This window comes from Rutidosis leptorrhynchoides, chromosome 4 (assembly GCF_046630445.1).
Source record: "Rutidosis leptorrhynchoides isolate AG116_Rl617_1_P2 chromosome 4, CSIRO_AGI_Rlap_v1, whole genome shotgun sequence".
In the NCBI taxonomy this organism is placed as follows: Eukaryota; Viridiplantae; Streptophyta; class Magnoliopsida; order Asterales; family Asteraceae; genus Rutidosis; species Rutidosis leptorrhynchoides.
In genome coordinates, this window is record NC_092336.1 from 403,473,058 (window position 1) to 403,500,750 (window position 27,693).

A 27,693-nucleotide genomic window follows, 5' to 3' on the forward strand; every position below is an offset into this window, starting at 1 on the left:
AAATTTCAGATCACGAATAATAGAATGTATCATCATCTGACACGTGTCCCCGAATCATCCGGTGGATCTATCACTATAAATAGACCCCTTGGGTCATCATTTTACACATTCAGACACTCTGATAACTTGTAAGCAGAGGCTTCACCTTTCTCTCTAACATAGTACTTTCTCTCACTAGAAGTCATCCGGCTAGTAGCTCAACGCTCAGCGAACAAAAGATTGATTAAGCCACCCCACAAGTTCTTATACTTGTGAATCGGGTCTGCATGGATTATTTCCCGAGGGTAAACATCAATCGGCAACACTCCCCCACTTTTAGCTAGATACTTCTAGTATTGTGTTGATACACTAAGCCTTACTTCATAAGGAAATAGATGTTAACAGTACCCCTGAAAAAGTGTAAACTTAAGGAGATGTTGTGTAAATATAGTCGAAGTTGAGGGACCGTTTGTAATGTGAACGCAAACTTAAAACGACAATCCGATATAACTGAAACTACGACGCCGACCACAACTTTTAGTATGTAAGGGTTAATTAATAATGAATAATGAATAAATAATAGGATAGAGGGTGCAATAATTTGAAAAGTCCTTGATATGATGTGTCTTAACCCTACAAATACATGGCCATGTTTAAAAACACAGTAAAACATTACAGCTTTCTTAAAACATTTTAGGTAGCAAGTTTTTTTTCGAAACATAAATGGCAAGAATACTAACGGCGGATCATCCTCTAGTGTTAGGGAGGGTGGTCGGAGATGTGGTGGATTGTTTCGTACCAAGTGTGAATATGGTTATTATGTATATAAACTCATCAACCCAAGTGTACAATGGGACTGAAAGGTTACCTTCTTCTGTTACCACTAAACCTAGGGTTGAGATTCATGGTGGTGACATGAGATCCTTCTTTACCCTGGTATTTTAATTAAGCCTTTAATTTTATTATTGTGACTTTTTTTTCTGATGTTGAATTGCATTTAATATTAAAATTAAGATTTATTTATATGTAGCTAGTTTATAATTAATGTTTCTTTGTAATTGGATGAATGAATCTTGCTTAATTATCAAAATTTCTTTGAATTCAATTTGCAGATAATGACAGACCCAGATGTTCCAGGACCTAGTGATCCATATCTCAAGGAGCATTTGCACTGGTATATATATTATTATTATTACTAATTATGTATTTGATAAATAATTAGTATAAACAAATTAATTACCAAGCGTTTTAGACATTGTAGTGTTGTGATTAACTTCTTGATATTATAAATTTTTCAATCAAGAGCCCCAAAACCCTAATGGGCACGCACACACAATGTGACGACCCGAGAATTTCCGACCAAATTTAAACTTGATCTTTATATGTTTCCAACACGATAAGCAAAGTCTATTAGATCGAGTCTTAAATTTGTGAACTGTTTAAATGGATTCATTTAACCTTTGATTATTCCCAACGATTCACGAACAATTGTTTATAAACAATATGTATATATATTTATAAACGAAAGTATATATAATAAATTGATATTATAAAATATAATTTAAATACTAGAACTAAATATGTAAAATAAAATACAAAGTAATTAGGTGCATTTTAAAATGAAAATAATTATAAATATATATATTATTTTAATATATAATTATTACTAGATTTATATGTATGAATAATAAATATTCGATATATGTCATGTTATATATTACACAATCAATAACATGTAATATTAATATGTTAAATTGAAAGTAAAATATAATTGATATAGTAATATTACTATTATTCTCATTATTACTATAAATAATAACATCAATATAAGTATTATTAATATCGTTATTCTAAATATAAAAATGGAGTACATGAAACTTGTTATATTTTTTTGTATTATTAGATATTATTATCATTAAGAATTATTAGTATTGTTATAAATTAATATTATTAGTAGGAACCAATACCTTTTATTATTATTAACAATTTTATTATTATCACTATCATTAATTATTATTAACTTGTTAAAATTATCATTATTATTAATATAATAATTATTAGTAATTATTATTATTATTGATTATTATTATTATTATTATTAATATTATTATTATTATTATTATTATTATTATTATTATTATTATTATTATTATTATTATTATTATTATTATTATTATTATTATTATTATTATTATTATTATTATTATTTTTATTAAAATCAATTATATAATTTATAAAAAAAAACGTACAATCTGTTACCTTTACCCATCGATCATGTAGGAGGTTTTTGTTCCTGTCTGTTAAGAATATTTGAATCAAATCCATTATACCATAAGACAAACAATTAAACACCAAAATTTGATAGTGATCACTTCACCTAATATTTATTTTATCTATTTTTCTATACCTGCGAAATCTTTCTGTCGACCTCTAAAATCTAGTGTATTATGATATCATTGAATTTGCATTATTAATTCACTATTATAAATATCAATTACAGTCTTTTAAACTGTTAAAGTAAACTGTGTATTATTTATAAGAGAGTCGCCTACTCTGTTCGCGTATACATTTTACCATGGTTCAAATTCATACAAGTTATCAAAATCTATTAATACCATTGTGTTAGGAATCCCTTAGTTGATCTTTCTGCAAAGTTACAAGTGCCAATTTTCGATATCGAATTCCAATTTTAGAGTCAAAGATTTTGAATAAAAAGTCAAATAAATTTGCTTCGATTAAATTCAAGTTATCTAGTATGATTCAAGTTACATTAACGATTTCAAAAGTTTCTGTGTGTGATTTAAGAGTTATTTCATGTTGTGATTACCATCTAAACATATCCCAATTTCATAATCTAATTTCAAGTTCATATAAGTGTTCGTCGAAGCTGCCGAGACTGTTTAAATTAAATTCTGTTGAATTCCAAACACCCCAATTCGCCTCAGTTTCGATTCATAAATCTAAAACCGAAAGGGAATCAGTGGTGGTGTTTGTTAATGTCACGTCCGATTTAAATTACTGTGAGGAGGAAGAAGATATAAGAAAAAAGGCTACAAGGTTAAATAAATAGAGCGAGTGATTTAATCAGGAAAACATAAATTGACGAATGGTTAGGGTGTTAAGCGGTCGAGCGAGATGTAGGAGGTTCGAACCCGGGCAGTGGCGCATGGTGTATTTTTTTTTTAAAAGCCATTTTCTTTTCAAGAGGTAGTTCTTAAAATTTTTATTATTATTATCATTATTATTGTTGTTATTATTATTGTTATTATTATTAATTGATATTAATACATGTATCATAATTATAATTATTATTATTAAGTATTGGTATTATTATTAGTATTATTATTATTACGTATGAGGAATATCATTATTATTATTATTATGAAAGTAATAAAAAATATATTATTATTATTATCATTAATATTAGAATTGTTTTTTTTTAAATATTAGTTTTATCAATATACTTATAATTATTAATATCATATTTATCATTATTATTGTTATAAGTATCATCATTAATATTTACTATTATTTTTATGATTACCATTATCTATATTGTTATTATTAAAATTTACTATCATTACTATCAATTTTACTAAAGCTATCAAATAAAACTATCAGTATTATTATTATAATTATTATCAATAATATTATTATCACTATTAGTATTATTGTTATTAGTATTATCATTAAGTTAACAAATAAAATATGTTTATAAAATACATATAGGTATACAAATGTATATAAATATATATACATATATATTTAATACAAAAACTTAACTATACAAAAATGGTTATTTACTTAAAGATATATATATATACATATATATATATATATATATATATATATATATATATATATATATATATATATATATATATATATATATATATATATATATATAATGACATATATAAGTTATTAACATAAAAAAATATATTATATCACTAATAATAAATACAGATATAATAAATTGTTCAATTACGATTATACATTTTAATATATATACATACCAATGATATAGGTTCGTGAATCCGAGGCCAACCCTGCATTGTTCAATGTCGTCATATGTATTTTTACTACAAAATACAGTACTGTGAGTTTCATTTGCTCCCTTTTTAAATGCTTTTGCAATATATATTTTTGGGACTGAGAATAAATGCGCTGCTTTTATAACTGTTTTACGAAATAGATACAAGTGATCAAAAACTACATTATATGGTTGGATTATTAAACCGAATATCGCCCTTGAAGTCTGGTAACCTAAGAATTTAGGGAAATGGCCCCTGATTGACGCGAATCCTAAAGATAGATCTATGAACCTTGACAAGTCCCATTCGGGGTACGAATGCTTTAGTACTTCGAGATTATTATACAGACGAGAGGTTCTATTTTGGGGATATTCAATGCATTAAGTTAACGTCGGTTACCAGGTGTTCAATCCATATGGATGATTTTTATCTCTATGCAGTTTGCGAAATGTCTGATATGAAAATGATGTTTATGAAATATGAAAATCTTGTGGTCTATTAAAATGATGAAAATGATTATTTATGTTAAACTAATGAACTCACCAACCTTTTGGTTGACACTTTAAAGCATGTTTATTCTCAGGTATGAAAAAAATCTTCCGCTGTGCATTTTGCTCATTTTAGAGATATTACTTGGAGTCATTCATGACATATTTCAAAAGACGTTGCATTCGAGTCATTGAGTTCATCAAGATTATTATTAAGTCAATTATAGTTTGATATATTATGAAATGATATGCATGCCGTCAACTTTCGATGTAAAGCAAGTTTGTCTTTTAAAAACGAATGCAATGTTTGTAAAATGTATCATATAGAGGTCAAGTACCTCGCGATGTAATCAACTATTACGAATTGTCTATAATCAATATGGACTTCGTCCGGATGGATTAGGACGGGTCCTTTCAGTTGGTATCAGAGCGGTGGTCTTAGCGAACCAGGTCTTGCATTAGTGTGTCTAACTGATAGTTGTTAAGATGCATTAGTGAGTCTGGACTTCGACCGTGTCTGCATGTCAAAAGTTTTGCTTATCATTTCGTGTTAAAAATTACCTGCTTATCATCCTAAAAGTCTACACACTTCTTACTGCCTCTATTGCATAGACAGTGTATAGATAAATTCATATCTTAGCGTATCTGTTATTGTTACATTTGCCTGACAGTTTTCGTAGATTCCTCTGTAACGTATGGGATTTTAGTATTGTATATGCATATGTAAATTATGTATTACAGGGTACTAATCTACGTCATATAATCTATTTCTTATCGAAAATCCTCCATCTGATCGTACGAGATGGATCCCTCAACCAGTTCGAATCCCTCGGATTCCGACAGCTATTTCGATATGGAGTTTCACCTAAGCTCCGAAAGCAGTGTCACCAGAATGAATCAACCAATTCATCTGATGGGTTCGTATTCGATTTAACCAATGGAGACGAGAGGAAGGCGATCCTTTCCACCAACCAACTTCACCTCTTGGTGAAGAACCTAATGCACTTATCGGCGAACCTATCCGAAACACCATTTTCACACTCATTTCCAGAGTAACTCGCCAAGATTATATTCTATCTAAAATTCTAAACCTTATTCATTCACTCGTTCCAACCGACAATCACCCCGGAATAATAGAAGAAGTCAACAAATTTCGCGCTCGAAAAATAAATTTGGAGAATATGGTGCAAAATGTACTAGCTTCAGCAACATCACCAGCACCAACAGTACCATCAGTAACAGTGCCAGTACCATCAACAATTCATGCCTCAACATCTCATTCTGTACCTCGAGTATAATCATCGTGCTACTTATCGTTCTACATCGATTATCTTCGTTCTTCATGGAGATTAAGTAATCTCTAAATGTTTTAGAGATTATGTATTCTAGTTATAACGGTAAACCAAATGAGTTTAATATCATATTAACTCAATGAATCCATGATTACATCTGAAGAAAATATATATGTATATATGTTTTCATAAAGATTGTAATTAAAAATTCTTTCGTACAAAGTGTTAATTGTGAAAATATTTTAACGGGTAGGTAATACCCGAGGAATGTGACAACCCGGAAATTTCCAACCAAATTTAAACTTTAATCTTTATATGTTTCCGACACGATAAGCAATATTTGTTAAGTTAAATTTCAAGAATTTTAAACTATGTTCATACATTCATTCAACCTCGACCAACTTCCAACGATTCACGAACCATTAAACGAATATGATTATATATGTATATGTGTATATATATTATAACTTGAAACGTAAACAAAATATTAGATTAAATACTTTATATGATTGTATCTGTTTCAAAATATTTATCAATGGAATTAGAAGATAAGATCAAATGATTGAATTATCAGATATATTGAATTATGATTACAAGTCTCTGTTGAAAGGCCCACGTTGATTTGAGAAATCTTTCTATTTTAACAATATTCGGAAAATGGTAAAGTGATTTATAAATAAGAACAAATTGTTAATCATTGAGAACTAGACAAAGGATAGTGGAAGATTGAATCTCATAAAGACTCGATTGATCTATTTAGTTTCAAACGTACAAAAACGTTTTCAGTTTAAAAAGAACTTTATTATTAAAACGTATATAACTTTTATAAATATCTAGAACCACTTTTGACAACTCATTACTTAACTAGTATGATAAAGATAACGATATTTATATTTTATTTTATTAAATATATATAATGATTTAAATTAATATTATATATATTTATACGCATATTATACGTATTATGTAGTTTTATACTTTTACTATACTTAAACTTTACCTTTACTTTATTTTTACTTTACTTTAACTTTAATAATTCACTTTAATAATTCATACTTTAATAATTCACTTTAATAATTCATACTTTAATAATTCACTTTAATAATTCATACTTTAATAATTCACTTTAATAATTCATACTTTAATAATTCACTTTAATAATTCATACTTTAATAATTCACTTTAATAATTTAAAAATCTATTATAAATAGAATTCAATAGGTTTCATTATTTCATAGAAACTTGAAAATATTTTTCTCTAAACTCTCTCAATCGATTTACATATATATATTTACTCCGTATTATTTCAAGATATTATTAGTATACATAAAATATTACGACGGAGTGCTATCCGAGTGATTTCGAAATTGTTTTTCGAGTGGGATGGGATTAAGGAAATTATGGGTTATAGCTATGGAGGTGATTGAGTATGGTTCATGGGTATGCTCGTGAGGTCAATATAGTGTTTATCATTTCCGTTACGTCTACGTACCTTTCCTGCAATATTGAATCTCAATATTGATACGTGACTACTCATAATTTAACTTTTACATACTAATAGTGTATCCCTGACTAGTGCTCGAGTATTTAGGATTATGCATGCTTGTACTTTTGATATTGCCCTTAGACAGGTTAGGTTGAATCTTGAATTAGTTACACTTGCGGTTGAGATAAGGTATAAGATATGCATGTCATTAGAAAGCTAGCGAAAAATTAAGAACTTTTCCTTTAGATATCGAATGGTTTCGATGAACGAATTAGAAGTTATAATCAATTGAATTTTCGATATTTTTATTAAAAATGATTATTATTATCGTCATTTTTATCGTCGTTCTAGTTTTATCTTATTATTATCATTATTATTATCTTTATCAATAAAAGGGATTTATCATTAAAAATTGTTATTTTTTTTATTACTATCGTTATTATCGTTAAAGTTATAATTAGTATTATTATTATTATCCAATTATTATTATTATTATTATTATTGGTATTATTATTATTATTATCATTATTAATATATATATCATTATTTAAAAATAGTTATTGTTATTGTTATTATTATTATTATTACTATATTATCATTAAGATAATTATTAGTATTATCGTTAATAATGTTATAGTAACTATCATTATTAATATTAGTGTAATTAAAACAAATATTTGTAACACCTAATTATTTTGATTACTATTATTATCATTATTATTATTATGAACACGATATAAAAGACGATTAAAAGCTATTAAACGAAACGATTAGGAAATAATGGGTAAGAGTTTCATGATGAAATTAAAATATTATAAGATATTGATTTAGATAAAATTATCGTTCTTATTATTTTTATCATTACTATTATTATTAAAAGTATCGTTAGTATTAAAACTATCATTTTAACAAAAATTATCATTTTAATAGAAATGTCATTGTTACTATAAAATATCATTATTATTATTATTATTATTTTAAATAGAATTATTATTTTAAAGATAATATTAAAAATTATCGTAAATATTAAAGTTATCATAATTAGAATTATGGTTTTATCATAATATCATCTTAGTAATTATAAATATTGATATTTTTATAATAATAATTATTATTACAAAATAATACAACTTTTACTTACTATCATTATAGATATTATTTTATCAAATAAATATGTGATACAAACATATTTTACTACGTGTAATAACTTACTTTAATAATACCTATCATATTATCTTTATGATATTAAATGAACCCTATAAATTTTATTACTTAAATATATATAAAAGTATATTTTATTATATAAATTTAATATAAAATTTTATTTATTAATAAATAAATTATATTATTTACTCTAATAAATCTTTTAAAAATATTTAAAAATATAAAATGACGATATTTAAACTATATATTAATCATGTATAGATTTTTGGAAATTATTATGAGTCAAATTTACTTTTGTTGACTTTTGCATATTAGTCTCGAGCATTAGGATTGTGGTACACTATGACTTGACCTAATTTGTTAGACAAATATTGACCAACACATAAATATATATAATTAATTTAGGTTCGTGAATCCGAGGTCAACCTTGCACTTGTTCAATGACGTTATATGTATTTTTACTACGAAATACAGTACGGTGAGTTTCATTTACTTTTTTACCCTTTATATTTTTGGGACTGAGAATACATGCGCTTTTATAAATGTTTGACGAAATAGACACAAGTAATTGAAACTACATTCTATGGTTGAATTATCGAAATCGAATATGCCCCTTTTTATTAAAGTCTAGTAATCTAAGAATTAGGGAACAGACACCCTAATTGACACGAATCCTAAAGATATATCTATTGGGCCTAACAAACCCCATCCAAAGTACCGGATGCTTTAGTACTTCGAAATTTATATCATGTCCGAAGGAGGATCCCGGAATGATAGGGGATATTCTTATATGTATCTAGTTAATGTCGGTTACCAGGTGTTCACCATATGAATGATTATTTTTGTCTCTATGCATGGGACGTATATTTATGAGAACTGGAAATGAAATTCTTGTGGTCTATTAAAATGATGGAAATAAATGATTATGATAAACTAATGAACTCACCAACCTTTTGGTTGACACTTTAAAGCATGTTTATTCTCAGGTGTTAAAGAAATCTTCCGCTGTGCATTTGCTCATTTTAAAGATATTACTTGGAGTCTTTCATAGCATATTTCGAAGAACGTTGCATTCGAGTCATTGAGTTCATCAAAGATTATTATTAAATCAATTTATAGTTGGATAGTGGATATTATGAAATGGTATGCATGCCTGTCAATTTTCGATGTAAAGAAAGATTGTCTTTTAAAAACGAATGCAATGTTTGTAAAATGTATCATATAGAGGTCAAATACCTCGCAATGTAATCAACTATTGTGAATAGTTTATAATGTATATGAACGGGTCCTTTCAGTTGGTATCAGAGCGGTGGTCTTAGCGAACCAGGTCTGCATTAGTGTGTCTAACTGATAAGTCGATAGGATGCATTACTGAGTCTGGACTTCGACCGTGTCTGCATGTCAAATGTTTTGCTTATCATTTTGTGTCGAAAATTAACTACTTATCATCCTCAGGAAATTACCTGCTTATCATTTTTAGTCTAAGACACGTCTTGCTGCATTGATTGCATGAATAGTGTATAGACAAAAATTCATATCTTAGCATATCTGCTAAATCATATCGTATCTGTTACTTTAAACTTTGCCTGACATATCCCGCAAAGTCCTCCGTAATCTACGAAATCTTTTGATCTATATATATATATATATATATATATATATATATATATATATATATATATATATATATATATATATATATATATATATATATATATATTCTATGTAATTAGAATACCATTCGATAGTCGGAAAATCATTTCATATCGAAAAACCCTTTATTCAATCGTACGAAATGGAATTCGTCATTAGTTCAAGTTCCTCAGATTATGAAATGGAATCCCACTCAAGCTCCGAAAGCAGTGTGACCGAAATGGATCAACCAATCAGTCATCACCTATTCTGGATGAATTGGGGATGGGTTCGTAGCCTCCTCAATCATTGGAGACAAGAAGAAGGTGATCCCTTCCATCCACCACATTGTCCTCTTGACGAAGAACCTGAAGCACTTACCGGCGAACCTGTCCGAAACACTATTTTCTCTCTCATTTCCAGAGTATCTCGTCACGATTATATACTACATCAAATTCTAGATTTTATTTATCCGATTGTCCGAACCGACAATCATCCCGGTGTAATAGAAGAAGTCAACGAGCTTCGCGCTCGGGTAGTGGCTTTGGAGAATATGGTGCAAAGGTTACAAACACCAGCAGCATAATCAGTACCACCAACATCAACGTCAACAGTACCATTACCACCCCCAACCACAACCGCGTCGTAAACCTCAACTCCATAATCTGTCCCACGAGTATCAAGGTCATACGTCCTATAAATAACATGGAAGACCAACAACAACAAACGATGAAGTATTAATTCATGACTTCATCGGAGAAATATTTTACGGTGATTATGTAATCTCTAAAATTTTAGAGATTACTTATTCTAGATCTAACCATAAATCAGATGAGTGGACCGAAATGATAAAAGAAATCCTGACCAGAATGGTGCACGATTTACAAACTAGACTTGTTTTACCAACAGCATCAACAGTACCGCCAGCATCACCAGCATCGTCAGGTTTCTCAGCATCAGCATTAGCAGCACCTATAACCTCACAAGCTCCGTCAGTTCAAGAATCACCGCGGACATCATTATGAATCAACAACGAGTATATTGTATCAACGAGTTATGAAGAATTAACTCATTTCCACTGAAGGATTTATATGTATATCTTATATATAAATCTTTAAACCATAATAAATCTTTCCGTACTAAGCTATTATGTGTGAATCTTAACTACTCGGTTAATTCATATTACTAATATGCAATAATGCACGTCCTTCGTTCGCAACTTAACTATCGTTAACTACAACCTCTGTCTCAATTCAATAAATTCCAATTCATAATAAATCAAGTGTATTATTCAAATATATGTTGATTTTACACTTTCGTCATCAATGTACTCGAAACTTTTCAGATAACATCTTTTGTACTTTGCGAAGTTCACAAGAATTTAATGAAAACCAACATCATGCCCCAACAAATAACGAAGTATTGATTCATAATTTCAATATTATTGAAGTAATACTTATGTAATCTCTAAAGCCTTTAAGGGATTATTCAATTCTAGTTTCAACCGTAAATTAAATGAGTTTAATTTAATATTAACTCATTAAATCGATATTACATCTGAAGAAAATATACATATATATATATATATATATATATATATATATATATATATATATATATATATATATATTTCAAAAAGACTGTAATAAAAATTATTTTGTACAAAATATTAATTGTGAAATTTTTTTTAACAGGTAGGTAATACCCGAGAGATATATAAATTCACAATTAATATGTTACATTCTTCGAATCTGATTCAGCAATCATCAACTATACTCACTATTTTCTCAAACAATATATATTCTTTTATAGAAATCAAAACAACCATACTCATTCAAAATTTAATTGCATATTCTGATTTTGAAATCTCAGAATTCAACTCGAGATATGACCGAAATCATCACTCTTAGATCCTTACATCTTTCACAAGCTATACTTTGACTTCAAAACTGTGTTAGAACATCATATGTATATTAACGATTACAATCTGTGTTCAAAACCCTTCAAAATTCCTGAAGACACTTCAAATAATAAACAATCGAGATGATGATCCAACCACATATTAACCGCAGTCTTGCATCTGAAAAGCTCTCGAAACCAGAGTCATAATTTAACACGTATCCGTGTCAGACCCTTTGGCATTTATTAGCAAAAATAACTTTGCGATTCCTTTTCAAATTAGTCAGTTTTGTCACAGCTTTAGCAAGTCAACTTCGACTTTTCAGTTGAAACAGTCTTATTATAACCTTGATATAGACGTTGCCCTTTCGTCATCGTTACCGGAGAACCTTTTATGTCTCACCACATTAAAAATAAACTTACCAACAACTTCACTGATCTTTGACTTTCCGAAAAGTCATTATATTTATCGAAACCCCATCATTTACTCATCCGCATCTTGTAACAAGAATTGTCATGCCAATTACTGGGAATCAGCAATTAGTATTTTGAAATCTTGCAACATGTCTCTGCCAACGGTTATAGGTGTATATATAACGTCTATCTCCTAGACTTATATACTTTGAATGTGAAGTTTCTGAAAAACACCCTAAACTGCGAACTAGTTCTCCGAAGTTTGGAAAATGCTGATGAAGCAGCAAAAACTGTAAACGACCTTAACAGTCAAAAGTTTGATAATAAAGGATAGTGTGTTAGAAAAGCTTAGAAAAAGAGAAGGTTTGGAACTGGAAAACGGATTAAGCAAACCATGAAGGAGGCTATGGACAAATCACAAAGACTAAACCTGCCTTCAAAGGATCCAAATGATTCAGTGTCTGCTGAAATTATTATCAAATACCTTACTCCTAACTCTAAACCCTTGTGAATAATATTCTTCATCATCCTCTGATCTTAGATATTCTAAAATATCATCATATCTTTCATTATAAATATCCTCCATATTTCTGAAGATATTTTCTTAATTTTTCTTATTTGAAATCATTCACCTCTTCGCGCTATCTGTATTACATCATAAAAGAAACTATTTTAGTTTCTAAATTCTGAAACATTCAAGTTTAAAATAGAAATATTTTGAAGTAGTGTTGGGAACTGAAGCATGAATTAGTATAATATAATGACACTTGATCAACGTGATTATATTACAGTAAGTCATGCTGAGTTTCTAAATGGAACGTGATGATTCACAGATCATAACATCATCATGCGCCATGTTATACGACTCTTGTATTCTATTTAACCTCTAAAATATCAAGAAAATATTTCTTGATGATTCGGCCTTTTCCAAGGTATTCTAGTAATTTGACAAGTCAAGATCGTGCCATCACAATTTCCTTCCTAGAACATTAACAATGTTCATTTCGAAATTCATATCTGTGAATTCTGGACCATTACAAGCGGTGCTTAATCGCAAGAAGAAGAAACGAAAGGACAAAACTCCGAAATAGAAATTGGGGTATAAATTGCAGTAAATAAAAGAGAGCATTAATTGTGAATGATAATGATTATAGAAGACAGAAGCAGAGACTTTGAAATATAAGGGAACATATAAAGCCCAACGATAAACCATAAATTATAAACCATATATATCGATGCATATAGCAATATAAAGACACGGGAGAACTAGAAACACTATAAACCCAAGAGTATAGTAGAAGTAAATAGATTCTTCTGTCGGTAGATGAAAAAGAAGAATGACCGATATGGAAGTTAGAAGTATATCGAGAATCAGAACTGGATGGAGCATATTGATGAATACTTTAAAATATGAGTTGAGGGGAAAAGAATAGAAGGTGATGAAACATGACTAGGAACTTAGAAATCAACAGATTTAACTCACACAATGGCGGAATAAGTGAATCAAATCCTCTAGTGAATAGGTTAAGTTTTTTTTTTGATTAATTTAGTCAAATCACAGCTAAATCAAGTGTGATTAGATCAACACCTAGAACTATTATTCACCACCTGGGTGATTTGGACTGAGAGAGAATCGGAGGAGCTCACTAGATCTGAGTGTGTGTAACAAATGAGAGGCTTAACCTAAAATGAAGAACATAAGACTTTATATACCCCTGCTATTGACTCACCCATACGATTCATTCATCACACGTACGATTTGGCTTCATCAGCCGTACGGGTGATCACTCACTCGTGTCTTCTTATTTAGGTCGTAATTGTGACTTAGCTCAGCATCAACCATGCGTATGAGCCTGTCAGCTGTACTAGTGAGGCTTCACTCGTATGTCTGACTAAGTCTAACATAGTCAAACATCTAAATCTCGTTCCTGCAGTTCCTGTAACCACATACAAACACGGATAGTATAATAACGAACAATCATGGTGGCCTGTAAACTGTTGTACCTGCAATGGACGTGGGTAGATGTCTAGGGACTTGCATAAAATGCATCAACAGAAGGTGTGAGTTGTAAGGAAACGAAGGAGGTAAATTTATAAGAAAATCTCCGACAGAACAATTAAAATGGACGATCGCATTTAAAGCGGATCCTAATTCCCTTGATTACCGGAGAGTCAAATCTTATTAAGAAGATTTTCTTCAAATCCCTTGAAATCTGGGAATCAATCATATCTACGTCAAATGATAAGATGAATCTACACTTACTCATTTCACTCTTCTATGTTAGCTTCATTCGTACTCTTCATATAAATGGATTGTTTATCCAAATTATTCGCTGATAATAAAACTCTAATTTTCAGCCCGTATGCATCATGAAAACATACTTATTATCATTCACGACCTTTCCACTCAAATTTCGGGACGAAATTTCTTTAACGGGTAGGTACTGTGACAACCCAGAAATTTAAAACCAAATTTAAACTTTAATCTTTATATGTTTCCGACACGATAAGCAATATTTGTTAATTTAAATTTCAAGAATTTTAAACTATGTTCATACATTCATTCAACCTCAACCAAGTTCCAACGATTCACGAACCATTAAACGAATATGATTATATATGTATATGTGTATATATATTATAACTTGAAACGTAAACAAAATATTAGATTAAATACTTTATATGATTGTATCTGTTTCAAAATACTTATCAATGGAATTAGAAGATAAGATCAAATGATTGAATTATCAGATATATTGAATTATGATTACAAGTCTCTGTTGAAAGGCCCACGTTGATTTGAGAAATCTTTCTATTTTAACAATATTCGGAAAATGGTAAAGTGATTTATAAATAAGAACAAATTGTTAATCACTGAGAACTAGACAAAGGATAGTGGAAGATTGAATCTCATAAAGACTCGATTGATCTATTTAGTTTCAAACGTACAAAAACGTTTTCAGTTTAAAAAGAACTTTATTATTAAAACGTATATAACTTTTATAAATATCTAGAACCACTTTTGACAACTCATTACTTAACTAGTATGATAAAGATAACGATATTTATATTTTATTTTATTAAATATATATAATGATTTAAATTAATATTATATATATTTATACGTATATTATACGTATTATGTAGTTTTATACTTTTACTATACTTAAACTTTACCTTTACTTTATTTTTACTTTACTTTAACTTTAATAATTCACTTTAATAATTCATACTTTAATAATTCACTTTAATAATTCATACTTTAATAATTCACTTTAATAATTCATACTTTAATAATTCACTTTAATAATTCATACTTTAATAATTCACTTTAATAATTTAAAAATCTATTATAAATAGAATTCAATAGGTTTCATTATTTCATAGAAACTTGAAAATATTTTTCTCTAAACTCTCTCAATCGATTTACATATATATATTTACTCCGTATTATTTCAAGATATTATTAGTATACATAAAATATTACGACGGAGTGCTATCCGAGTGATTTCGAAATTGTTTTTCGAGTGGGATGGGATTAAGGAAATTATGGGTTATAGCTATGGAGGTGATTGAGTATGGTTCATGGGTATGCTCGTGAGGTCAATATAGTGTTTATCATTTCCGTTGCGTCTACGTACCTTTCCTGCAATATTGAATCTCAATATTGATACGTGACTACTCATAATTTAACTTTTACATACTAATAGTGTATCCCTGACTAGTGCTCGAGTATTTAGGATTATGCATGCTTGTACTTTTGATATTGCCCTTAGAAAGGTTAGGTTGAATCTTGAATTAGTTACACTTGCGGTTGAGATAAGGTATAAGATATGCATGTCCTTAGAAAGCTAGCGAAAAATTAAGAACTTTTCCTTTAGATATCGAATGGTTTCGATGAACGAATTAGAAGTTATAATCAATTGAATTTTCGATATTTTTATTAAAAATGATTATTATTATCGTCGTTTTTATCGTCGTTCTAGTTTTATCTTATTATTATCATTATTATTATCTTTATCAATAAAAGGGATTTATCATTAAAAATTGTTATTTTTTTTATTACTATCGTTATTATCGTTAAAGTTATAATTAGTATTATTATTATTATCCAATTATTATTATTATTATTATTGGTATTATTATTATTATTATTATCATTATTAATATATATATCATTATTTAAAAATAGTTATTGTTATTGTTATTATTATTATTACTATATTATCATTAAGATAATTATTAGTATTATCGTTAATAATGTTATAGTAACTATCATTATTAATATTAGTGTAATTAAAACAAATATTTGTAACACCTAATTATTTTGATTACTATTATTATCATTATTATGAACACGATATAAAAGACGATTAAAAGCTATTAAACGAAACGATTAGGAAATAATGGGTAAGAGTTTCATGATGAAATTAAAATATTATAAGATATTGATTTAGATAAAATTATCGTTCTTATTATTTTTATCATTACTATTATTATTAAAAGTATCGTTAGTATTAAAACTATCATTTTAACAAAAATTATCATTTTAATAGAAATGTCATTATTACTATAAAATATCATTATTATTATTATTATTATTTTAAATAGAATTATTATTTTAAAGATAATATTAAAAATTATCGTAAATATTAAAGTTATCATAATTAGAATTATCGTTTTATCATAATATCATCTTAGTAATTATAAATATTGATATTTTTATAATAATAATTATTATTACAAAATAATACAACTTTTACTTACTATCATTATAGATATTATTTTATCAAATAAATATGTGATACAAACATATTTTACTACGTGTAATAACTTACTTTAATAATACCTATCATATTATCTTTATGATATTAAATGAACCCTATAAATTTTATTACTTAAATATATATAAAAGTATATTTTATTATATAAATTTAATATAAAATTTTATTTATTAATAAATAAATTATATTATTTACTCTAATAAATCTTTTAAAAATATTTAAAAATATAAAACGACGATATTTAAACTATATATTAATCATGTATAGATTTTTGGAAATTATTATGAGTCAAATTTACTTTTGTTGACTTTTGCATATTAGTCTCGAGCATTAGGATTGTGGTACACTATGACTTGACCTAATTTGTTAGACAAATATTGACCAACACATAAATATATATAATTAATTTAGGTTCGTGAATCCGAGGTCAACCTTGCACTTGTTCAATGACGTTATATGTATTTTTACTACGAAATACAGTATGGTGAGTTTCATTTACTTTTTTACCCTTTATATTTTTGGGACTGAGAATACATGCGCTTTTATAAATGTTTGACGAAATAGACACAAGTAATTGAAACTACATTCTATGGTTGAATTATCGAAATCGAATATGCCCCTTTTTATTAAAGTCTGGTAATCTAAGAATTAGGGAACAGACACCCTAATTGACGCGAATCCTAAAGATATATCTATTGGGCCTAACAAACCCCATCCAAAGTACCGGATGCTTTAGTACTTCGAAATTTATATCATGTCCGAAGGAGGATCCCGGAATGATAGGGGATATTCTTATATGTATCTAGTTAATGTCGGTTACCAGGTGTTCACCATATGAATGATTATTTTTGTCTCTATGCATGGGACATATATTTATGAGAACTGGAAATGAAATTCTTGTGGTCTATTAAAATGATGGAAATAAATGATTATGATAAACTAATGAACTCACCAACCTTTTAGTTGACACTTTAAAGCATGTTTATTCTCAGGTGTTAAAGAAATCTTCCGCTGTGCATTTGCTCATTTTAAAGATATTACTTGGAGTCTTTCATAGCATATTTCGAAGAACGTTGCATTCGAGTCATTGAGTTCATCAAAGATTATTATTAAATCAATTTATAGTTGGATAGTGGATATTATGAAATGGTATGCATGCCTGTCAATTTTCGATGTAAAGAAAGATTGTCTTTTAAAAACGAATGCAATGTTTGTAAAATGTATCTTATAGAGGTCAAATACCTCGCAATGTAATCAACTATTGTGAATCGTTTATAATGTATATGAACGGGTCCTTTCAAGGAATATTCAGATTTCACATTAATAAGTTACAATGTACATTCTTCGAAGCTGATTCAACAGTCGTTTACTATCCTACTTAAATCCACCGATATACAAATCCGTTCACCACAGAATAACTATATTCATCCAATTCCATATTTGGATTTTGATTTATCAGAATCTAACAAGTGGCATAATGAAGAAAAACATTTGACAAAAAATAAAATTTTTTAGAAACAAACAAATTTACTATGAGGAATTTTGTTAAGAATCCACGCTAACTGTTCCTAGCGAATTGTTCCTAGCTAACCAATTACATTTTATTTATCGTAATTTAATTATCGCAATTTACATTCTCGCAATTTTATTTATCGTCATTTAATTTCTGTTATTTACTTTACGCACTTTATTTATCGTCATTTAATTTCTGTTATTTATTTTACGCACTTTAAATATCGGGACATGTATACAAGGTTTTGACATATCATATCGACGCAACTATATATATTATTTGGAATAACCATAGACACTCTATATGCAGTAATGATCGAGTTCTCTATACAGGGTTGAGGTTGATTCTACAATAATATATATAGTTTGAGTTGTGATCGAGTCTAAGACAAATACGGGTCACGATACGTATTAATTAATTCGAATATTATATATTAAACTATATATGAAATATTGAATTGCTAACTGTGGACTATCGACCGTGGACTAATAACATTGGACAATTAAAATGAATTAAAATATTGATTATAACATATGAAACTAAACAATTCTTCAAGTTTGCCACTTGATTTCATCTTAAACTTCAGTTGTATCTTGACGATTACAATCTGCGTTCACACCTTTCATAAATCTTGAAAACACCTTAACCGAGAGGATGAACCAACTGTACTTCATCTACGGAAGAAAAGATTGATGCATATAGTTATGCACCTGAAAACTCTTGGAACCTAAGTAGAAGTTATGATTCCTTTGGCGTTGTTATTACTGAAAATAACATTGCAATTCCTTTCCAAATTAGCCAATTTTGTCACAGCTCCAACAAATCAACTTCGACTTTCATTCGGATTAAGCCTTATTATAACCCTGATAGATAAGTTGCCTTTCGTCACCGTTACAGCGGAACTATTTATATCCCATCACATTAGCAGTAAACTTACTAGCAACTTTATTACTCATTGACTTAAGTCTCTCAGAAAAATCCTTATATTCGTTCATTAGAACCCTATCATATACTCATCCGCACCTTATAATGAGAATTGCTATACTAATTACCGAGAATTAGCATTCAATATTTTGAAATCTCGGAGCATGTCTACATCAATAGTTATATGTGTACATATAACGTTTATCTCTTAAAATTACGATTTTCAACTCTGAAATTCTGAAAAGCATCCAGTCTGCGAATTAATGCTCTGAATTTTGAAAAGTTGAATAAAGCAACAAAAAAACTGTAAACGACCTCAACAGCCAAAAGTTGATGATAAAGAATTGTATGTTGACAAAGCTCAGAAAAAGTTTGAAACTGAAAAACTGAGTGAGCAAACTACGAAGGAGTCTCTGAACAAATCACAAGGACTAAACGTGTACATTAAGAATTCTAATGATTCTGTTTCTGATGAAATCTTTAGCGAATACCTTGCTTCTGACTCCAAACTCTTGCGGACAAATTTTCTTCACCATCCTTTGATATTAGAAATTCCAAGATATCATCGTATCTTTCATTATAAATATCTTCCATATTTCTGAAGATATTGTCATAACTATTCTTATCTGAAATCATTAATCTCTTCGTATTATCAGTGTTACATCATATAGAAACTATTAGTTTCTATATTCTGTAAACTTTCGAGTTTAAACTATGAATGTTATTGAAATAGTGTTGGGAACTGAAGCATGAGTTAGTATAATATAATGACACTTGATCAACGTGATTATATTACAGTAAGTCATGATGAATTCTAATGGGACGTGATGATTCACAGATCAAAACATCATCACATGCCATGTTACATAACTCTTTCATTCTGCTTAACTTCTGAACATATCAAAAAATATATTCTTGATAGTTCTATTCTCAATGATTATGGTAATTCGACAAATTAAATCGTGCTATCACGTTCCTTTCTACTTAGAACATTATAATCATTCGAAACTCTATATCTACAAATTCTGGAAAATTATTCGCTTGACTTAAAGTCGGGAAGAGAAAACAAAAGTATGAAACTTCAAATTATAATAGGGAATATACAGCTCGATAACAACACAAAAATTACAAACCGTGTATATTAATGTTTATCGCAACATAAAGATACGGGAGAATTAAAAACATTATAACACCAAGGGCTAAGTAGAAGAAAACAGATTCCTCAGGTGGTAATTGGAAAAGGAGAATGATTTTTGCGATCGTAAGAATAAGGACAAGGATTAGAACTAGATTAAGTATTTTCACAATCTTTTAAATTTGGAAATTTAGAATAGGAGTGGTGAAAATAATGGAACGGAAGAAGTTTATTTATAGTGGAGATACCAGACAAAGCAATCGAGACAGATAATCGCATTTAATTAAAGAGATTTTATTCACCGAAGAATCAAATCTTATATAGATTTCACAGATCATCTTTTAATTCCTTGAATTTCGAAAATCAACCGTGACTACCTCACCGGTTAAGGCGAACTTGCATTTACCCATTTCATTCTTTTGTGATAGCGTCACTCGTACTCTTCAAGTAATAGAATTATCTTATCCATATTACTCAACAGTAATAAAATTCTATTTATCAGCTCATATTCATCAGGAAAACATATTTATTGTTAACCACGACGACCACACTCAAATTTCGGGACAAAATTTCTTTAACGGGTAGGTACTGTGACGACCCGGGAATTTCCGACCAAATTTAAACTTGATCTTTATATGTTTCTGACACGATAAGCAAAGTCTATTAGATCGAGTCTTAAATTTTTGAACTGTTTAAATGGATTCATTTAACCTTTGATTATTCCCGACGATACACGAACAATTGTTTATAAACAATATGTATATATATTTATAAACGAAAGTATATATAATAAATTGAAATTATAAAATATAATTTAAATACTAGAACTAAATATGTAAAATAAAATACAAAGTAATTAGGTGCATTTTAAAATGAAAACAATTATAAATATATATATGATTTTAATATATAATTATTACTAGATTTATATGTATGAATAATAAATATTCGATATATGTCATGTTATATATTACACAATCAATAACATGTAATATTAATATGTTAAATTGAAAGTAAAATATAATTGATATAGTAATATTACTATTATTCTCATTATTACTATAAATATTAACATCAATATCAGTATTATTAATATCATTATTCTAAATATAAAAATGGAGTACATGAAACTTGTTATATTTTTTTTGTATTATTAGATATTATTATCATTAAGAATTATTAGTATTGTTATAAATTAATATTATTAGAAGGAACCAATACCTTTTATTATTATTAAAAATTTTATTATTATCACTATCATTAATTATTATTAACTTGTTAAAATTATCATTATTATTAATATAATAATTATTAGTAATTAGTATTATTATTATCATTATTATTATTATTATTATTATTATTATTATTATTATTATTATTATTATTATTATTAGTATTATTATTATTATTATTATTATTATTATTATTATTATTATTATTATTATTATTTTTATTTTTAATAAAATCAATTATATAATTTATAAAAAAAAACGTACAACCTGTTACCTTTACCCATTGATCCTGTAGGAGGTTTTTGTTCCTGTCTGTTAAGAATATTTGAATCAAATCCTTTATACCATAAGACAAACAATTAAACACCAAAATTTGATAGTGATCACTTAACCTAATATTTATTTTATCTATTTTTCTGTACCTGCAAAATCTTTCTGTCGACCTCTAAAATCTAGTGTATTACGATATCATTGAATCTGCATTATTAATTCACTATTATAAATATCAATTACAGTCTTTTAAACTGTCAAAGTAAACTGTGTATTATTTATAAGAGAGTCGCCTACTCTGTTCGCGTATACATTTTACCATGGTTCAAATTCATACGAGTTATCAAAATCTATTAATACCATTGTGTTAGGAATCCCTTAGTTGATCTTTCTGCAAAGTTACAAGTGCCAATTTTCGATATCGAATTCCAATTTTAGAGTCAAAGATTTTGAATAAAAAGTCAAATAAATTTGCTTCGATTAAATTCAAGTTATCTAGTATGATTCAAGTTACATTAACGATTTCAAAAGTTTCTGTGTGTGATTTAAGAGTTATTTCATGTTGTGATTACCATCTAAACATATCCTAATTTTAGAATCTAATTTCAAGTTCATATAAGTGTTCGTCGAAGCTGCTGAGACTGTTTAAATTAAATTCTATTGAATTCCAAACACCCCAATTCGCCTCAGTTTCGATTCATAAATCTAAAACCGAAAGGGAATCAGTGGTGGTGTTTGTTAATGTCACGTCCGATTTAAATTACTGTGAGGAGGAAGAAGATATAAGAAAAACGGCTACAAGGTTAAATAAATAGAGCGAGTGATTTAATCAGGAAAACATAAATTGACGAATGGTTAGGGTGTTAAGCGGTCGAGCGAGAGGTAGGAGGTTCGAACCCGGGCAGTGGCGCATGGTGTATTCTTTTTTTAAAAGCCATTTTCTTTTCAAGAGGTAGTTCTTAAAATTTTTATTATTATTATTATTATTATTATTATTATTATTATTATTATTATTATTATTATTATTATTATTATTATTATTATTATTATTATTATTATTATTATTATTATTATTATTATTATTATTATTATTATTGTTGTTATTATTATTGTTATTATTATTAATTGATATTAATACATGTATCATAATTATAATTATTATTATTAAGTATTGGTATTATTATTAGTATTATTATTATTACGTATGAGGAATATCAATATTATTATTATGAAAGTAATAAAAAATATATTATTATTATCATTAATATTAGAATTGTTTTTTTTAAATATTAGTTTTATCAATATACTTATAATTATTAATATCATATTTATCATTATTATTGTTATAAGTATCATCATTAATATTTACTATTATTATTATGATTATGATTATCTATATTGTTATTATTAAAATTTACTATCATTACTATCAATTTTACTTAAGCTATCAAATAAAACTATCAGTATTATTATTATAATTATTATCAATAATATTATTATCACTATTAGTATTATTGTTATTAGTATTATCATTAAGTTAACAAACAAAATATGTTTATAAAATACATATAGGTATACAAATGTATATAAATATATATACATATATATTTAATGCAAAAACTTAACTATATAAAAATGGTTATTTACTTAAAGATATATATATAAAATGACATATATAGGTTATTAACATAAAAAAAATATATTATATCACTAATAATAAATACAGATATAATAAATTGTTCAATTACGATTATACATTTTAATATATATACATACCAATGATATAGGTTCGTGAATCCGAGGCCAACCCTGCATTGTTCAATGTCGTCATATGTATTTTTACTACAAAATACAGTATTGTGAGTTTCATTTGCTCCCTTTTTAAATGCTTTTGCAATATATATTTTTGGGACTGAGAATACATGCGCTGCTTTTATAACTGTTTTATGAAATAGACACAAGTGATCAAAAACTACATTATATGATAGAATTATTAAACCGAATATCGCCCTTCAAGTCTGGTAACCTAAGAATTTAGGAAAATGGCCCCTGATTGACGCGAATTCTAAAGATAGATCTATGGACCTTGACAAGTCCCATTCGGGGTACGAATGCTTTAGTACTTCGAGATTATTATACAAACGAGAGGTTCTGTTTTGGAGATATTCTATTCATTAAGTTAACGTCGGTTACCAGGTGTTCAATCCATATGAATGATTTTTATCTCTATGCAGTTTGCGAAATGCCTGATATGAGAATGATGTTTATGAAATATGAAAATCTTGTGGTCTATTAAAATGATGGAAATGATTATTTATGTTAAACTGATGAACTCACCAACCTTTTGGTTGACACTTTAAAGCATGTTTATTCTCAGGTATGAAAGAAATCTTCCGCTGTGCATTTTGCTCATTTTAGAGATATTACTTGGAGTCATTCATGACATATTTCAAAAGACGTTGCATTCGAGTCATTGAGTTCATCAAGATTATTATTAAGTCAATTATAGTTGGATATATTATGAAATGATATGCATGCCGTCAACTTTCGATGTAAAGCAAGTTTGTCTTTTAAAAACGAATGCAATATTTGTAAAATGTATCATATAGAGGTCAAGTACCTCGCGATGTAATCAACTATTACGAATCGTCTATAATCAATATGGACTTCGTCCGGATGGATTAGGACGGGTCCTTTCAGACAAGGTAATAAGGTATATCAAGTATGAATTCATATATATGGTCTCATAAACTTAATAACTTAGTTATATGAACATATGATAAATAGTCAGCAAATATAAAGATATTGTGAATTTAATATTATATACATATAGATATAGAATATAGATATATAGATATGGCGGCCGGTATATATGTTTGTCTACAAGCAAACCGCAAACATCACCAATTCATACAACTATTGCTAAATTCCCTTTGTCCTTGTATACAATACCAAAATCACCATGCTTATATGATGTGAAGACATCTATGAGACTATGCGAGGTGTAGCTTGGCTTCAATTAAGCACTTGTCAATCATCCAATTTGATATATTCTCCAACAAGATTAATGATCTCAATTTATCTCAATTTTTCATTCAACACAATCTTGATCTCAATTTTTCATTCAACAAGAAAATTTGCGTGTAGTAGTAACACGATCTTCACTTGGTTCACCATCAATTTTCTTTTCGAAAAACCGGGGTTGATGCATATAACTGGTGTCACCGAGGTTTCGATCCTCTAAGAAATGTGTTTCTAATGTCAAGCCGGTGAACATGACGATGTCGAGAAATGTGTTTCTAAGAGTCCAAATATTATTCTTAATTAATGCAATGCCCTATTTATGTCATTGAGTGTAGGCATATAATTTTGGGATGGGCGAAACGGTGGATACGTCTAAAATTAAATGGTGAACGAGTTTTGTGGTGCCAATTCGAGACCGAGCGACCATAAGATGAATGGAAGTTTGGTTGGGTGTCGAAGAGTTGGCCAAAGGAGGTGCTAGAGTAGCGTTGGGCCTTAGTAGAAGAAGATGTCGATCGTGAAAAACGTAGGATGTGAGTTGTGAAAAATGTAGGTTGTGAAGTAGCTATTCGGGATGGGCCGGTTGGGCAGGAGTCAACAAATGAAGTAGTTGACTGGAAATTTCTTTTGGCGGTGGACCAAGAAAGGTTTAGAATGAAGAAAGTTATGGTGTCTTCATATGTGATATGAAGAAAGAGGACACTCTTAATAGTTTCAAGATTAAGACAACAATAGCCATGATGATTAGATAGGCATTCAAGAAATATACACGGCGTAGGGTGAGTAGGCAGAGTAGCAAATTTATTTGTGGTATGTAGGTGGGAATATGTAGTCTATTTAGTTGTTGAAAGTTAGGTTTGATCCATAATGATGATTAATGAGTACATGGATGCATAATTATATAGACACTACATGGGCTTTGCTAGATAGTTAAGCCTAAGTGCCTAACTAAAATAAGCAAATTTAAACTAATACATATTGTTAACAACTAAGACCAAAGATAAAACCCCAAACATAACCTAACCTTTTGATTTGTCCATTTTATAAATTCTGTTGTTGTGATACCTTAATGATTTGTCGATTTTCTCTTTATTGTGTTGAATCCAAGACGATTAAAATTGTCATTTGCACTTGAACTTCGCTTATATTCTTTTGGAAGAAATATCTTTTAATATGACCATTTATAGGTACCACATCATATTAATATGATGAACATTTTGTGACTGTTGTCACAACTGTTTATATAAAAGACTATATATCCTTAGTTATATCTGATCCATAGAAGTTATTACATCTATTATTCGAATCAGACAACAAATGAGTAGTTCAAATTCAATCCCAGTAGTTGTAGCGATGGCGGAAGTCTAAATTCTCACTGGAAATGTACTTGGAAGTTAATTTGACAGAGATAGGGGTCGAAGAATTGTTGATTTAAAGGAGTTGTTGATTATGACATTGAAAAAGGGATAGTGTGTTTTTCGTGTGTATCGAAATCAATATGACTTCTTTTTCTTCTTGGTTCGACTGGTCTTAAAGCTTGGAGAGGCTTAAAGGATTCGAAAGATTGTGGGTATCCTATTATTGTGGTTATCTTTTGGTAACTATTACGATTCATAATAGTTTTACTTTTAACACTCATCGAATAAAAAAATGAAATTGATCTTGTTCGTTTGATTTCATGATCTTGATTTTATTATCGATAAGTTTTATTACTTGAATTTTTTTTTTCCACTATAATTAGACAACTATATTAGACAACTATATAATATATATAATATATAATATAATCAACTTTTTTATAATTCGGAAAATATATAATATAATCAACTTTTATAAAAAAAAAATTAAAAAAATTATGTTGGTGATATCTAAAAATTATATATGTAATTCATAACATAATTCTTTTACATCTTCGGTCACAATGTAATGGTTTCTCACCAAAAAGCATAACTTTAAAAAGATATCAGCGTTACATTGTATCTTTTCATGATCTTATAGTTTCATTTTAAGTATTACAAAATTTTCTATCCTACTACGTACATAAGAATATAAAAAATTATCTTCTTATTTTTGTTGATTAATGAAGTGGAAAATTAATTTTAAATAGTTAAGAAAGAAATAAAGAGAATATTTTATAAGTACTGACATACGTACATAAGATATAGTACATAATTAGAATATACTGTAAAAGATTACCTTCTTATTTTTCTTTATTTATGAAGTGGAAATTTAGAGTAGTTAACCTTATCCAAATCACATTATAAGTACTGTATTGACTTGTAATAGTCAACTAACGATGTGAGATGGAAATATTATTTGGCAAACTGAAAACTGAATTGACACTTAGCCACTTGCATCTACTTTCTTTTTCAGGATGATTACAGACATCCCAGGCACCACTGACTCCTCTTTTGGTATATTCT

The 27,693-nt window shown here is 28.1% G+C and overlaps 1 protein-coding gene across 1 annotated transcript in view; it reads left to right on the top strand.

Moving 5' to 3' along the window:
- Positions 1-702: 702 nt before the first annotated feature.
- LOC139844105 (CEN-like protein 4) overlaps positions 703-27,693 on the top strand; it is a 30,634-nt gene continuing 3,643 nt past the window's right edge. Inside the window, exons 1-3 of the mRNA XM_071834318.1 lie at positions 703-915; positions 1,092-1,153; positions 27,644-27,684. Coding sequence (XP_071690419.1) covers positions 703-915; positions 1,092-1,153; positions 27,644-27,684 — 316 coding nt within the window. The remainder of the gene's footprint in view (positions 916-1,091; positions 1,154-27,643; positions 27,685-27,693) is intronic.